The 17,809-nt window shown below is 34.2% G+C and overlaps 1 protein-coding gene across 1 annotated transcript; it reads left to right on the top strand.

The window, feature by feature from the left end:
• Positions 1 to 9,204: 9,204 nt before the first annotated feature.
• On the top strand, positions 9,205 to 10,181 carry LOC116196721 (ethylene-responsive transcription factor ERF023). The gene has a single exon (XM_031526589.1). The coding sequence runs from the start codon at positions 9,403 to 9,405 to the stop codon at positions 9,949 to 9,951; it is 549 nt and encodes a 182-aa protein (XP_031382449.1). The 5' UTR covers positions 9,205 to 9,402; the 3' UTR covers positions 9,952 to 10,181.
• The last annotated feature ends 7,628 nt before the right edge of the window (positions 10,182 to 17,809 follow it).

The following is a 17,809-nucleotide window of genomic DNA, read 5'->3' as shown; positions in this document are numbered from 1 at the left end:
ATATACTCTTAATAATAAACTTTTTTAAAAATAATTATATGTTTATACACATTCTTAGCATATTTACATAAAACAAAGCACAAACTTTCATACCCTACGAATTACGAAAATTTAACTTTTTTGAAAGCACAAAAATATTCATAGAACTATCTTGTAGTACATCCTCCACCTATTTGAGAACCAAAATTAAAAACTTTAATTAAAATAGAATTAACAAGAACTAAACCATAACTAAGAGATGAACTCCGTTAATACAATCATGAACGAACCTTTATTAGTCATGAACATTTTAATATCATTTATAAGCTTATCCCTTAAGTGATCAACTATTTTTTTAATATTAACTCGCGCATACGCGGGCCCTATATCTAGTTTAATTAAAAGTTAGCAACCGATAACTCGATCAAGAACAACTCCGTACTCGAGAAATGTCCTTTTAATGCTATAACGCCCACAGCAGATGTGGATGGAACTGTCTCGCGACGTTATGTGCCTAGCTCACGTACCGCATTAATGGCCGAACAGTCCAATCCATGGAACACACTGCAGCCCATGGGGCGAATTTATCGGGATCCATGAATAAAAGTTGTTTATGGGCTTGACGGAGACTATATGTAAAGCTTTCCACCCACACATTTCAATTTATATTCCCATCTTTCAGGCCCAAGTATCCGCTGGATCTGATCCTCTCGGCTCCCATTGGACTCAGGCCCAAAAACGTACTCGCACCGAGAATACTATGGATCTTCTGCACATATTATGCAACGGAGACGCTGATAAATAATCCTTATCCGTCACACACACTTCCAACTACTGCTCTAAGCACCAGAGGCCGATATCGGGAAACCCTCCCGATTTTCTTTCTCGCAAGGTTGTCGGCGGAACTCGGGCATTGACATCTTTATCCCCGTTAATAGAAAATTTGACATGACATGCCCAAGACGCGAAGACAAGAGAAGCATTTATTTCCCGTCATAGGTTCCATTTATGAGAAGACGAAAGGGTCTCGACAGCTCTTCCTCTCTTTTCTAGTCGCTCCTGTCTTGCTAATAGGAATGTGAGCGTAGATAGTGAATGTAAAGGCTTGACAAATTCTAAGACGGAAACTGCAATGCAGAGACGAAAACGAGGTTCATTAGCAGGCAATACGAGGAATGGCATGGAACTTTTTTTTTTCTTCGGTTACAAGGTAGGAATTTAATATAATGAAATGACAAAAATCCTAATGGATAATAAAGGAATACGAGTAGTATCTCCACGAAAATTGGATCTGAAATCTCTTAGTTATCGGGGTGCAACTGTGTCACACCCTCTTTCTCAAGATGGCACGGATTTGATGATCCTTAAATGACCACATTCAAATGAAAATGGGAATGCTGAACATGAAACTTTCCTAATCCTCAGTTCAAAATTGCTGCAGGTTAACACTTTCTGCAAGACTGCCGGAGAATTCCTATGATGTAATCAACATTAAAATTGATTGTACGATACAATCAGGTAAATTATTAGAAGTTTGAGTAAACCTTTTTGCAATCTCTGTAACTTACGCCATTCATAAGTGATTCGGTTACAAGGTAGGAATCTAATATAATGAGATGACAGAAATTCTAATGGCTAATAAAGGAATACAAGTAATCACACCGCGAAAATTGAACCTGAAATCTCTTAGTTGTCGGGGTGCAACTGCGGCACACCCTCTTTCTCAAGATGGCATGGATTTGATGATCCTTAAATGACGACATTCAAATGAAAATAGAAATGCTGAACATGAAACTTTTCTAATGCTCAGTTCAAACTTGCTGCAATTTAACACTTTCTGCATGACTGCCGGAGAATTCCTATGATGCAATCAATATTAAAATTGATTGTATGTTGGAGTAAACGTTTTCGCAATCTGTGTAACTTACGCCATTCATAAGTAATTTACGCACTAAGCTATTCTATAAATTAAATTACTAGGGCAAGATAGGAGGTAGCCATCATTAGAAAAATTTATCAATTAAATTAGTAAATTGAGAAGCAAATAAAAAAGAAAAGTTCGCAAATTAAAAGATAAAAGGGAAATAATCAACTATGAAAAAATTGGAGAACTAAAACAACAAATTTTTATTCGTACACAAATTTGAACAACAAAAACAAACGATGTAATGAAATTAGCGATAAATTGAATTAGTAAGATATATAAATTAATAAGTAATTTAATTAAGATTACATATGAAGTTACTTGTTTGCTTAGATGCAATATAGGAGATGAGAATTACCATTCTAAATTTTGTTTGAGAGAATGTATAGAGATGATTTGGACAAAAATGCGAGATTACCCCCTCTTAAAACATAAAAATACGAAATTGCCCCTCCCATACAAAGACTAAAATGCCCAAAATAACAAGTATAAAATAATATTTATAAACAAATATCAAAACTAGAATTAAAAATAATATTTTTTTCATTAGGTTAATGGGCATGAGAATCGGGCTAGTCGGAGATGGAGGTTGGCTCCAGCAAACTCTAAGCTCCCAAGCCAACCCGGGGCTCGTAAGAACCCTAGCTTGGTTCATTGGATAGGGGCTCAGGGGCCCTGGGTAGGCTTGGAAACTCGAGTTACTCGATTTGGCTTCAGGCTCTTTGCAAAGTCCTGAGTCAGATTTGACCTCACCAAGGCTGGATATGGTTTCTCTAGCTCGATGGCAGCCATGAGGGTGTCAAGATTTCGCCGGAGGTGGAAGCCCGACAGCGGCGATGGCAGAGGGCCAATAGAGGAGTGCCATGTTTTGGAAATTTGAGAAATAGTTAAGGGTAATTATGTAATTTGAATTCCTGTTACATACATGTATTTAGGGAAGTGGAGCATTGCAATTCAGTCTCTTTAATACTCATAGCAAACCTTGTTTATAATTGCTATTATGATAACAAGTGTATCCAAACAAAGTAATAGGAATTACATACGTAATAGATCCGTAGCACAATTTAGTTCAGTAGGATTATTTGCGTCCCTTTATATATATAGCTTTCCATTTTCTTATATTTTTATAAAGTTCTCCTTACATAAACAAATTGTAAGTTTTCTCATCAATGTTTGATTTGGGAGTGCGATTGAATAAGATGATTATTATTATTATTATTATTATTATTATTATTATTTTATTTTTAGATAGAAGCAGTACTTTATGAAATATTTTGAAATCATGATTTTGATTAACTTGTTGGGAAATGATCAACGATACCCATGCACAGAGAGTTATTCTTGCCTGTCGTGTGATCAAAGCAGGATCTAAAAGCAGACAATAGGAAGATAGACCAATATCGAGATTTTTAATATGGAAAACCCCAACATGGGGAAAAATAACGGGATCAACTCCGACCCAACTTCACTATACTGATAGTGGCTACACTTTACATCATCAAGGGCAAGCCCTCGGATCAACTCACAACTGAAGAGAGAAACACTGTTTTGGATTAACTACTCATCACCCAATATGGTGGATCCTCACATGTGGATCTACTTTTTTTCACCTTCCTTCAATGCCTATTTATAGTCGTAGCTAACTTTGGGTTTAAATCCTCCTTCCTTAGTCGCAAAGCAATCCAAGAGATTTCCTACAAATTAGGCTCTCAACATTCGATTTGGAATCAAGCAAGATACAATCGATGTCTTCATTATCTTCATTATGGGCTAACATGATTTTCTCTTCTCCATATAGGAAGGATATTCCCAACAAACTCTCCCTCCCAACTATATGGAGAATTCCATTGTATAGGCAATACCTCGATGACTATCAATATTCTCCTCAAGCTTTGGTTCCCCCACCATATTCATGAGGCAAAATCTCTTGTTAAGCTTGACTTTCTATACTTGATCTTCTCAGTAGACCCTCTGCTGAATCAAACAAGATACAATTGATGTCTCCATTATCTTCATTATAAGCTAACATGATTTTCTCTTCTCCATATAAGAGGAATATTCCCAACAAACTCCCCCTCCCGACTATATGGAAGATTCCATTGTACAGGTGTTGCGATAAATATAATCGATTCATGCAAGTGCATGCATCAAACAATTAATAAAGAGTGAGTGGAGTATCGTTCCCATGAGAACTGATCTAGACTTTTGCTAACTACTAAAATTAGAACAATCGGTTTTTATTCAGACAATTGATTTTTAAAAGTTTCTTTTACTAAAACTAAAATAAAGCAGGAATTAAAAAAAACAATAATTCTAATGGTGATACATACAACTTTTCCTAAGGCTATTCCTAATTCGATCACTTCTTTCACTTACTATTGACTGATTGATTCTCTTGTTAACTTAGAATTTTTATCTTCTCACACGTCTTCCGATAATTACCAAACGTATCCCCATGTATCAAATCGATTATGCTATTCCTAGGCAATCGACTAGTGAGAACCCATTATGACCGAACGCTAATTGGCTACTAAGGCAATTCATTATTCCTAATCCTCTCGCAGATTAGTCCCGTTTTCCAACTTGATTAATCTTAGGCTATCATATCCCACCCCTAAACCTAGAATCCATTTTTGAAGGTCATCTAAATTGCTAGAACAATCTAATTGATGGCCAATCAATCAAATAGCGTTAAGAACGGAATATAATAAACATGATCGGTCAATCAATTAGCAAAGAAGTAATATCACAAATCAAGAATAAACCCTTGGTTCCATTGAAACCCTAGGAAATAAAATTAGCTCATAGTAAATGGAGTTCAACAACCAAGATATTAAAGAAAACATAATCAAACGATGGAAGAGTAAAGAAGAATTGATAGAGAACAAGGCCAGTCTCGGGATCGGATCGTCTTCGTCTTCTTCTTCGTCTCCCGTCGCTTTTCGACGCTCTCCTTGGTGTCGACTTACATTTTAACATTCAACCAAATGGCTTTTTAAATATCCCAAAGTCATCTCAAGAAATTCTTATAAAATCTCCAACTCTAACTTCCTAAAAATCCAAATTTAATTTCCTAATTTGAAATAAAAGCAATCCATTATATATTATTTTCTAGACTTGGTCTTTGAGGTATTTCCATCACAATTTCCATTCCACAAGATGTCTTCACGTTTAGAGATTTCCCGAAATAGCTCCAAAGCTAGCACAATCACCAAATTAGTCAATTGATTAAAATATCTTGGAAGGTAATTATGTGCTCAGCCATATTGCCACCGGTTTGGTAGTGGAGGTGAACAAGCCTCTTCATGAGAAATGCCTTGCTCTGCAGAGTCGTTCTCGCGTGTAAACTTACCAACTTGTCCCGCAAGGCCTTGCATTATTTTCCTGTGCTACATGATGATGGACACTATTATTTATCCATTGTCAGATCAAGCCAATGGTTTTTCGATTCATACGCTCCCAAGCTTTCGCATCCTTACCCTTCGGTCTTGCCGTCTCTCCCTCAATGGGATCATACAAATCTCTGCAATAGAGGTCTTCCATACGAGACTTCCAAATAGAATAATTAGTGGCATCCAACTTGAACATAGTACCACTATTACCATCCATCTTGAACACATAGAAAACCCTGACCTTGCCAAACCCAATGCTCTGATACCATTTGTTGGGAAATGATCACCGATACCTATGCCAAGCAAGTTATTCTTTCTCGCCTTGTGTGATCCAAACATGACCTAAAAGCATACAACAAAAAGATAGAACAATACAAAGATTTTTAACGTGGAAAACCCCAATGTGAGAAAAAATCACGGGACCAAATCCGACTCAACTTCCTTATATCAATAGTGGTTACACTCTACATTTTTCATCAAGGGTAGGGCCTTGGATCAACTCACAACTCAAAGAGAAACATTCTCTTGGATCAACTATTTATCACCTAATAGGGTGGATCCTCTCACATTTGGATCTACGTTTTTCTGCTCACTTCAATGCCTACTTGTAGTCGTAGATAACTTAGGGTTTAAATCCTCCTTCCTTAGTCGCTAATCAATTTAAGAGATTCCCTACCAAATAAGGCTCTCAACATCCGATTTGGAATCAAACAAAATACAATCGATATCTCTATTGTCTCCATTATGGGCTAACAAGATTTTCTCTCCTTCATATAGGAAGGATATTCCTAATAATTTTGATGGTTGCAAATGTGCTTTTTTTCATTAGGTTAACTAGGCGCTTACATAAACTATTTTTACTTATTCATCTATTAAAAAATTAAATTAAATTTAAATAGTTTGAACTTATTATCTTTCAAACACCTTTTAATTTATCTGAAATCAATACTTCTTTTTTAGCAATTTTATATGTCTCAGCACTAATAGACATCGAAAACAACGCTCCCGAACCAAGCTGCTGTATTAGCAAAACATGAATCTCTCGTGGCAGCTTAATCGCACAATTAACAAGCTAATCTCAGATGCTTTATGCTCTCCCTACTGATATGTTAGTGACATTTCATATTGACCATTCCTTAGCATCTCTGCTTATCAAGGGTCTCCACCCCCCAACAAAAAAAAAAATTCCTCAAATTGTTCTGTTGCAATTTTTGTCATATTTAATGAATGAAGCTATCATTTATATTTTTTGCTGAGTAGAAACTACCATTTATATGGTAGGAGAAAGAAGTATCCACTCTAATTTGATGTTTATGATGTGTTTCTCCAATATCAATCTCCAAATTGAGTCACTATATAAGATGGAAAACAGGCATAACTCAATAGATAGATGAAACTCGATCAAAGGTTTCGAAAAGGGAGTCACATCGGAAAAAGTTATAAGCCAAGGAATCAAATGATGCATATGTATGTGACCTCTTGTAACAATGATATGGCAGCTCACGGGGAGATTATCGACAAGAGGCTTTCATCAGACAGCTTAAAGCTTATAATCACTGCCATAATTGTCATTGCAACTGATCGATCGACAAAAAGGAGGACGAGCAAAAGTAAACAATCATTGGAAAATATTGTATTAACTTGTCGGACGTCTTAATATATAATTGTGCGCTGGATGAGTTGATGTACTCTATCGTCATCATCACCATTAATACATATCATTATGGTGCAAATTTATGATTGGTTTGATCGAGTGGAGACGATGAGAAGACCTTCAAGATCGGGGCATCTTCATTGTATTGGTGATCGATGGGCTTTTAGTCCTTATACGTCTATGTCAAGTCGAACTGTATCATAGCTACATATAACCATATGTCATGCACATAAAGCAAAAAATATCCTTACACCCCCCCACCCCCCCCCCCCCCCCCCCCCCCCCCCCTCAACCCAAAAAATAAAATAAAATAAAAGAGCTTTATTATAATTTCCTTTTATAGACTTTTAACCATAGATTGGACCCACCCCCATCTCACCCATATCTCGTGCTACCGTCCACCTCGTGAACCTAATTTATCCCAATCCTTCGGGAAAACCCTAAATCATTATAGTAGAAGTTTGAGCAATGGAGTATGAATACAATGAAAATCGAGATACGGCTTTCTTTATCTTTTTAAAGACAGATTAATTTCGGGCAATTTTCTACACCTAAATCATATTTAGGCCTATGAACATAAGTGTATGCTTTATGCTTTTGGTTCGAAATATTACTAATATTATATATGGTTCGATGGGGACCATATAGAAATAATCAGATTGCCCCATTTCATTATTGTCTATTATTGACGTCCAAAAATCCAATTCAAACATCAAATTCTAGCTTCACTATGTTTCGAGAACTAGATAGACCAGTATATACGAAGCATAAATTCCTTCTGTGCCCCTTCCAAGAACCCTCACTAAACTATGAGATCAATTTTGTAAGAGAATAAATAGATAAATAGATCACACTGTATTCATGAAGTTAATACTTTTGAAGAGATAATTGTGGTTATTGCAAAATCTCGCATGGTATCAGAGCTCGGATTCAAGACATCATTCACGCATCACATTCCATTTAATTAACAACACAATGCACCTTCAAAACTATTCTGAGAGTAGATGATTGTGGTTATTGCAAAATCTCATAAATTGAGGTCACTTTTGGCACTCTAGCTATGATCTTCCAAGAACCCAAAAATTTTGGGGCTGTTCACACACCCTTAATTAATGAACTATTGTATGTCCCTATTGTGTCCATCTGCATGCTATCCTATACTACTTTCACGAGGTATCCTTGTATTCCCAAGATTATGAAAAAAGTTCCAAACTTTAAGAGTCGGAAAAAAACAAAAGAAGTAGCTAGTGAAGATCACATCTTTATCCAATGGCTTAAAGTTAAAAGTTTTAGAAAAGTTAAGAAAGGATCTTTTTTTTCACAAATATCTTCTAATTATATCAAAGGGCAAGTTCAATGTTCGCCTTTATTTTAAGTTTTATTAATTTTATATAACGAGTTCTTCTGTGAATCACGTATTATTAGCCCAGACTCAAAAGTACCACTGAAATCTCATCATATAACTAATTTCACATATATTTGATCATCCACATTTGAACGATCCTTTGCCCCCTGTCTCCCCCACCAATTGATCAAAAGTAAAATTGTTTGTGTATATATGTATATATGTATATATGTATATATAGGCTTGCAAGCTAGGGGATCAAATAGAAATTAGAAAAGAAAATCAGAGTGGTACTGAAAGTCTGATTAACGATAATTGCATCTTGAGTTTATATATAATATATACATATATATTGATTCAGTATGTTATGAGAAGATTGTTTGATTCATTCAATGAGAGGCTTCTGCATAAGTTTTTCAAGCAATCTCTCAACTTTTGTTGCTTATCTCTTTAAATTCCCTACATTAATAAATTTGGTTTTTCTATTTCGACGAATAATTTCTGATTTTATTTCTCATTAATGTATACTTAGAATATTGCAAACGTCCAATTGCTTAAATTTATACATTACAAATTATTAAAATGTTGTGAAATTTATGTAACTTAATGGCACAATAAATTAACTCAATTATGTACCTTTTTCTCTTCTAAAGATGAGCATGGATCTAGTATAATAAAATAAAAATTCTAATAACTAATTAAAGGCCACATGTAGTCTTCTTGTGAATATTAAACACCGAGCCTCTCGAATAAGTAAGAGTATAAGCCATTATACTATCCTCTCTTTTCGATGGATTATGTAATTTTATTTGTTGGAACTTGGAAGACCGTATATACCATTTAGTACTGTCAAGGGAAAATAATGAAATATGGGCGTCGGAATATTAGTAACAACCATCCCGAAAATCCCCAGAAAACACAAAACACCATCTCCTCTCTCTCCTCGAAATATGGATCACGGAAGGGCAGAACAGTAATTTGCGGCCACGCACTTGCTTTCCCGACAAAGATATATAAAAAGCGATGTTACTCTCTCCAGCCCCTGCATGCAGTCCTCGGTGTCCCTGCAACGAATACTATTACATTTTTTAACATAACAACAAGGCCAATGGGGGTGGAGCAGCTGCATCGACCACCAAGCCCCGAAGCCGGTGATGTCAGCCCCTCGGCTGCTGCCGCTACTTCCCGCCGTGGCGGCACCCGCCACCCGGTCTACCACGGGGTGAGGAAGAGGCGGTGGGGCAAGTGGGTGTCGGAAATCAGGGAGCCCCGCAAGAAGTCGCGCATATGGCTGGGGTCCTTCCCGGTGCCGGAGATGGCGGCAAAGGCCTACGATGTGGCCGCCTACTGCTTGAGAGGAAGCAAGGCGCAGCTGAACTTCCCCGATGAGGTCGAGGAGCTTCCGCTGCCCAACACGTGCACCGGGCGCGACATTCAGGCCGCAGCTGCTAAGGCGGCGGCATCTAAGAAGATAAATGTCATCATCAACGACAATGACAACCGTGGAGAGGAGGAGGAGGAGGATGATTTTTGGGAGAAGATTGAGCTGCCGGAGATTTTGATGAGCGGCGAGAACTTGAGCCTCTGTGACCACTGGCAGGGGAGAGGGTGGGGAGCCACATTAGCCATCGATGATGTTGAAGATGATAATAACTAGTCCTGCCCTTGCTATTAGGAATTACTTTTTCATATTACGTGACGTGAGGATGCAAATACTGATTAGTTTTATATATGCATGTTAATATCAAGTAAATAAACCTATGTTTTATTCGATTATCAGGATCTTGTTGAATCATTGTATAAAATTTAATTTTTGGCAAGACTATGGGACCGAAAATTAGGATAAATCTAATTTAGGAACTTATACTTGCCTACCGGAAAAAAAAAGTCTAGGAACTTATATTTACCGTTGGATATACATATGTAGCTGGCTACTACGTATGTAAGTACTGTCAGTTACTTTCCTGTACTTACTGTTATTGGATGTACATATATATATAGACATATCTATCTATATCTATATATGCATATCTATACCTATATCTATATCTATATCTATATCTATTCCTCAATCTCTATTTATATATGAAAGCTTTGCTATTTCGTGCGATGTTAGAGAGAGTACGATTCAAATTTCGTATTTTCGTTACTGTAATTCGTTTTCCTTTATTTTTATAATACTTTAATAATTTTTTTATTATATTTAAATAAATTTATTTTACTTATAATATATTCTATTTGTCTTTTGATATATAAAAAATGAAGCATTAAGTGCGTTCACATTATTATTTCAGCAAATTAAAATTTATTATTATTAATATATAAAATTATAAATTTTCTTTCTAAATTTTTTATATAAAATAATGCAATAATATATACATTACTTCATGGTGAAGTAAATAATAATATCATAAAATAATATAATAAGTAAATTCTTTATTATGCTTTAATAAATTTATTTTACTTATAATATATTCTATTTGGCTTTCGATTAATAAAAATACCAAAGTAATAAGTGCGTTCACATTGCTATTTTATTTTATTATGAAAATTAAATACTTTATTTTCATTATATAAAAATTATAAATTTTCTTCTAAAATTTTTATATAAAATAATGCAATAATATATACACTACTTAACAATGAAGTAAATAATAATATTATAAAATGATATAATAATATATATGTTTACTTAACTATAATGTAAATAATATTAATATATAGGTTAACTTTTTCTCTAAATTTTACCGAACAAAATAATAAACTTTAGTTAACTTTGTCACATTTACTTATATTACAGTTAGGTAATATATGAATTTTAAATTATTTTATTTGATTTTTAAAATTACTTATTCTTTAGTTAGGTCATATAATAATTATTTTATTATAAATGAATTTTCTAGCATTTCACTTCGTACTATTGAAAAAGTTTTCCTATCCTTTCTTTCTCGGTCATGAGTCAAGGTATGTACTCAGCTATCTCTATCTTATTCTGACGAGCCTATTTTATACGACGTCAGAGAGAGTATGATTCGAATTTCGTATTCTCGCTATTGTGATTCATTTTCCTTTTTTTTATAATATTTTTATAATATTTAAATAAATTTATTTTACTTATAATATATTATATTCGACTTTTGATGGATAAAAAATGAAATCATTAAGTGCGTTCACATTACTATTTCAGCAAATTAACTATTTATCTTTAGTATATAAAATTATAAATTTTCTTCTAATTTATATATATATAAAATAATGCAATAATATATATATTACTTCATGACGAAGTAAATAATAATACTATAAACTAATATAATAAGTAAATTCTTTATTATATTTTAATAAATTTATTTTACTTACAATATATTCTTTTCGGCTTTCGATTAATAAAAATATAAAAGCAATAAGTGAGTTCACATTATTATATTATTTTATTATGAAAATTAAATATTTTATTTTTATTATATAAAATTAAGAAAAATAAATATTTTATTTTTATTATATAAAATTATAAATTTTCTTCTAAAATTTTTATATAAAATAATGCAATAATATATACATTATTTAATGATAAAGTAAATAATAATATTATAAAATAATGTAATAATATATATGTTTATTTAACTATGAAGTAAATAATATTAATATATAAGTTCACTTTTCCTCTAAATTTTACCGTAAAAAATAATAAACTTTAGTTAACTTTGTCACATTTACTTATTTCATCGTTAGGTCATATATGGGTTTTAAATTATTATTATTTTTTTATTTTTAAAATTGCTTATCATTTTTTTGAAAAAATAATTTTTAAAATTTAATTCATTTCTTCTTGCATTTTTTCTTCTTTGAACTTAATATTCGTCTGAGTAAACTAAATTATCTTCTCCCTTTATTGTCTTATAATTTCTACTGTTAAGTTCCTTAAATTTAAACTACTATGAGTTTATTAAATTTCAAAAATTGTTATTAATCAACTTATAAAATTAAATATTGTTAACAATAGTGAAAAATAAGATGATGGTGCCGGTGCATAGCACCGAGTGTCATACTAGTATTTATATATGGCAAAGCTGTTCTACAAAATTAAAAAGAGATAATAAGAAATGGTAAAATGTATGACTTTTTTTGAGTGAACTCTGATATTCGAAAGTTCAAGTATAACACTAGTTTGCATTCGTTAAAAAATAGGTAATTTAGCTCCAAGTGGCTGCTTTGACTAAACTTTACCATAAAATTTAGAGGGTATAAGGAAATGGAAAATGCAAAGAAACCCTCACAAATGAAAATCAATTCAAAATCTCTTAACTCAAATTTCATTGTATTAGACTCACGAATCTCTTTTGTAACTGAAAAAAAAAATCTCTCTTAACTCATTATTGAGGTTGAGGACCACATTTAACCTCAATCTTAAATTTCAAATAGTTTTAAGTTGAGATCGAATAGAGAAAATGGTCTTGGTGCAGTGATATAAGACGTTGACTTGGTACCAAGAGGTCCCAAGTATGATTCTCACTGATGGAACTCATGCGCTCTTTTATTTAGCTTTATTTTTTTTTATTTTGTACTAGATCTATGAACCTCTCTAATGATAAAAAAGGAAAAAAAAGATCGAGATCAAGTATCTAATGACTTAGCATGTCTTTAATAACTTAAATTAGGTCTTGAAGATAATTTTCCAGCACTTAATGCATTTTAACTTGTTTGATAAATACAAAAGAGAATGACTCAATTTAACAACTTAACTCAGAAAATCACTTTAGTCATCAACTCGAGGCCTACTTTTTTATTTTTTGCTGAATCGCTCAGCAACCAGCCATTTTTTATATTTGCAATGGTGCTTTAATCTTTTTTGCAATTACAAAATGGTCCAATTTCCCTTGCACCTGGAGAGGGAGAAGACAGAGATGCCGGAAGTGCGATTGGGAGGGAACCATGTGGTGATGGGCTCAGGGGTGTAGCTAGCCACCACCGTTATTGACGACATCGCCGGTGCCCGGTGGGCTCTGTGCTGACTGGAGAATGTATTCGATAAAACACAAAAAAAGACTTAATTTAATGGATTATTATCTTAAAAATTCACGTAGTTTCCAAAAAAATCCCAAATTTACAAATCTTTTACTTTTTGTCCTGTAAATTCATAAAGTTTTGTTTCGGTACCACATCTATTAAAAAGTTAAATGGTTGTTCAAATTTGTTGAGGTGGACATTAATGACATTGACGTGTATAACGAAGTCCTATGTGACGCACTGAATGGGCTTAAATCGGTCAAAGTTTGATCGAACTGATCAAAATGAGACCGAATCGGTCATAATTGATCAGATTGGCCAAACTTTGACCATCTTCTTTCTCCAAAATTCCCGAAGCCCTAGCTGCCCTATTTCACCGAAACCCTAGTCGTCACTTGTCGTTGCCACCAATCATGGCCAACCACTGCATCGTCGATGACCGTGCTGGCAACTGCTGTGATCATCAAAAGACCAACTGAGCTGGAGGTGGCTCACAAACTTGCTCGGAAAAGACTGGTTCTAAGAAGTCGATTGCGCATTCGAGCTGCCATGAGCTGGTCATAGTCTTGTCGGCCACGCGACCATGCGAACTGGACTCCATTGAAGCTACCAATGTTGGAGCAAATGGTGACCTAGATCGCTAGCTTCAATGATCTCGGCCGGGTTGGTGGCGACTAAGGCGGCAGAGATTAGCGGACGATGGCCGCTGAGTTGCCGCTGCCATTTCTGTAGAGGGGTGGAGGAAGAAGAAGGAGGGAAAATAGTAAAAGAAATAGGATTAAACGCAAATCTCTTAAACTATTGGGGGACAAACAAGAAAAATATTAAAAGGAATGGGGATCATTATGCAAATCTCTTAGACTGTTGGGGGCCATATAAGCTTCCATTAGCCACGTATGCACCATTAGTGTCCACCTCAATAAATTTGAATGGCTATTTAACATTTTGGTTAATGTGGTATCGAAATGAAACTTTATGAATTTACTAGTTAATAAACAAAAAAATTGGTAGATCAGCGATTTTTGAAAAACCATGCGAATTCTTAGGATAATAACCCTAATTTAATAGGGGGCAGCGCATCCGGGGATTAATTACAATTTAGCTTGTTTGATAAAGACAAAGAAAAAGAGTTAATTTAATGAATTTAAATAAAAAAAATCACTTAATCATTAACAATGTGTTTGGTTTTAGAGTTGAGTTGAGTTGAGTTTTGATTTTAATTGGACTGTAATGATTGTTTTGTTGAATTATGAGAAAAAATGTGAAAAAGTAATGAATAATTGAGAGAATTTAGTATTAAAAATTGAATTGAGTACAATGGAGGTGTATGTGGATTTATGTATGGGTCCCACCTTTTTGACTTTGAAGAGTTGATTTTTATTGTATAGTAAGTAGAGTTAAAGTTAGAGTTAAAATTTTAAAATTCGATTGCGAAACCAAACGGAGTATAGAAACTAAGGCCCACTTTCTGAGCCAACTAACCATTTTCTATACTCATGCCTTAAATTTTTCAAATTACAAAATGGTCTAGTTTTCCTCACATCTGGAGAGCTAGAGAACATAGATGGCGAAGGTGTGATTAGGAGGAATTAAATGGCGGTGGGGCTTGAGGTATAGCCTGCCGCTACCGCCCCCAACGGTGTCTTCGGTCCCATGCTACAGACGTGCTCGTCAATGAGCATAAAGACTGCTGGTGATCTCGTCGGGGGCGATGGTAGCTAGCGACGATCTATTATCGCCGAGATCTGGTGTTCCGAGTCTATTGCCTCTCTCTAGAGAGAAGGAGATACTGGTCGTGGCGGCTTGTTGGCCAACCACTACCGCCATAGATGAGATCATCGGTGAGCACAGTGCTTGGTCGTGGCCCATGACCTCTTTGGGGCTAGTGGTGGCTTGGCTACGAGCCACTATTGCCCCTTTCGATGGCATGATGGGGTTTCTTTTTTTCAATATTTTACTTTCAAAAATTGTAAAAAAATAATATAATATTAAAAGATTGGGGTCAAAAGTGAAAAGAAAAGAAAATATTAGGCTTGTATGTGAATACCACCCCGAAAAATTCAAATTTTCAATACTTGTTGTCGTGAAATTTTTTTTATTTAATTTATTAGGCATTCAATTTAAATTTAAACACTTAATTTTCGACACTTAATATTAAGTTGAAAGAAACACTATCTGAGTTTTATTTTCCATATTCTTGCAATTGTTGTTGAAAAACAAATAGATAAATATGTACTCACTTTTATGGTTATCATAAAGATTTAGAATCTTTTATATATAGTAATTCAATGCACTCCCACAAAATTATCCCATTGGATCGTTAAGGGCATGCCACATAGGCGCGTTGAGAGATTTTTAGCGTGCCACATCAGCATCTTGAGAGCTCTTGGTGAAGAGTTTGTTCATGTTTCCTACATTTAATATACAATTAGATACACACATATTCTTGGGTGAAAACACCTTAATTAATTAAAATGATTAAATAAATTAAATAATTTATACAATTAAAAAAATTAAAAAAACAAAAGAAATAATTTACTAATAGAAACATCAGTTCCATGATCTTTCTCTACTCTGCAAGCTAATGGTCAGCCTCTCTTCTTCATCTTCCTATTCACCAACTTTGTACATCTCACTTCTTCCTCTTTGTTCACCGCTTCTCTTACACGCGAAACAAGATATTTTGAACATATGTGTTGAATTGTATTCTTTCTTGTGTAGTATGATCAGCGTAATTCATTTAACCATCAATATTTGATAAAAATATCCGTTTAATATTTGAAATAATAAGCACGTGTAATATATATTTTGTTAGAATAAATTAAACACTTAAAAGTCAAGATTTATCATAATATATTATAAAAACTAAAATAATACATATTCCCGCACAGCGTGCAGGCCATGTGACTAGTTGAAATTATGCCCGGCACGACAAATTTGCCATTTTCCTTCTCTCTAGCTCTCTCTCTAATAATTAATCTAAACCCCGACGTATTGCTAGATTTATCATGTTGATATGGAAATATTAACCGACAGATAACTAAATAATATGGCTATTAATAGAAGTTAAACTGAATTCAAGTGACAGTATTTATCTTCACCCGGAAAAGGACAAAGAAATGATCATTTATTGAGTTTTCAAAGGATAAGATCATTAATTGAGTGACTAGTTCAAGTAACCTATCTAAAAGCTTGTTCAAATTACAGATTATGGATGGATGAATATTTGATGGAATCAGGATACGACCCCATGGTCTAGATGAGTCTTCTTGCTTCTCTATGGACGTGATTGAGCGCTGCTCCGAACTTGCACCGAAGAGAAGAAAATCCAGGGTGTGTCCTCGATTTTCCCCTCTAAATGTTGCTTAAGCCAGATTCGATTCTAAAAAGTGTAATTCTGCATGAAGTAAATTAGTTATGTAACGAAAAAAAAAAAATACAGACCTGGATGTGTAAGTATATATGGAGGGGGAGAGGGATGATAATATGTTGAGATATTTGGGATCACGAGATATTCTCGGTATAACTATGTCATTTTTAATGAATTGATTAGGCAAGTGAATATCTTCACTCATGTGCCGCGACAGGCCTAGCTCCATCATTTATGAATGATTAGTATAATAACTCTTCATAAGTCACTTCTTTATAACTTAAGTTGCAATTCAAACTACTCATAAAAATCAGGGTGTACATATATGTAGCCCACTTCTCAATATATCGCTATTATACCCCACCAAATAGAGATATCTTTTTGCAACTTCGACCATTATAATTCCATTGCTGATATGATACGTAAGTACCGGAAACAGTAGAAATAGTACTGCACCATTAATAGAGGCAAATTGATTGAAATTGCTTGGGCCACACACATGCAGCTCCAATTAATCTCTCCTGCCCCATGTGTGAACTGGACACTCAAGCCTATGGAATTATCCATAACCCCAAGGACCGTCCTAGTCCTGAGACATGTCACATTGATTATCAATACTGGGGGATCGGACGGCCTGGCTGGACCATAGCCCACAGGACCACAGTACATACAATGATACAAATACAAGAAGTTTTCACATATAAGGCAATCATTAGTTATGTGGAGACAAAACACTACCAAGAAAGGAAATTGCCCAATTTAATTATTTTCCAAAGTTCTGATCGATTTAACCATTCAATAGAAACGGATAATCCGACTGTACTATGTAGTTTTTTTTTTCCCGGGGGAAATATGTAGTCTCTTTTTAATATATGGATGGATGGATTGATATCCGGCCATTAAAGTTTAATTAATAAAGTTTTTAGTTGATTTTGGAAAGTTCGAGAAAAGCTTATTAAACTTCGCAGCTTCAAAAACTTGCTACCAAAAAAAAAAAAGCACAGTGCTACACGCTTATACCTAAATCGAGTTTTAATTAATAAAATATTGATTGAATGGTAAATAATTCAACCTATGTAAAGAGAAGAACACAAGTTTGAGTTCAACTTATTCAAAGGAATAATAACTTTTAATACTC

Source organism: Punica granatum, chromosome 1, assembly GCF_007655135.1.
Source record: "Punica granatum isolate Tunisia-2019 chromosome 1, ASM765513v2, whole genome shotgun sequence".
Lineage (NCBI taxonomy): Eukaryota > Viridiplantae > Streptophyta > Magnoliopsida > Myrtales > Lythraceae > Punica > Punica granatum.
Note: the sequence above shows the minus strand (reverse complement) of the source record. Positions and strands in the feature narration are given on the sequence as shown.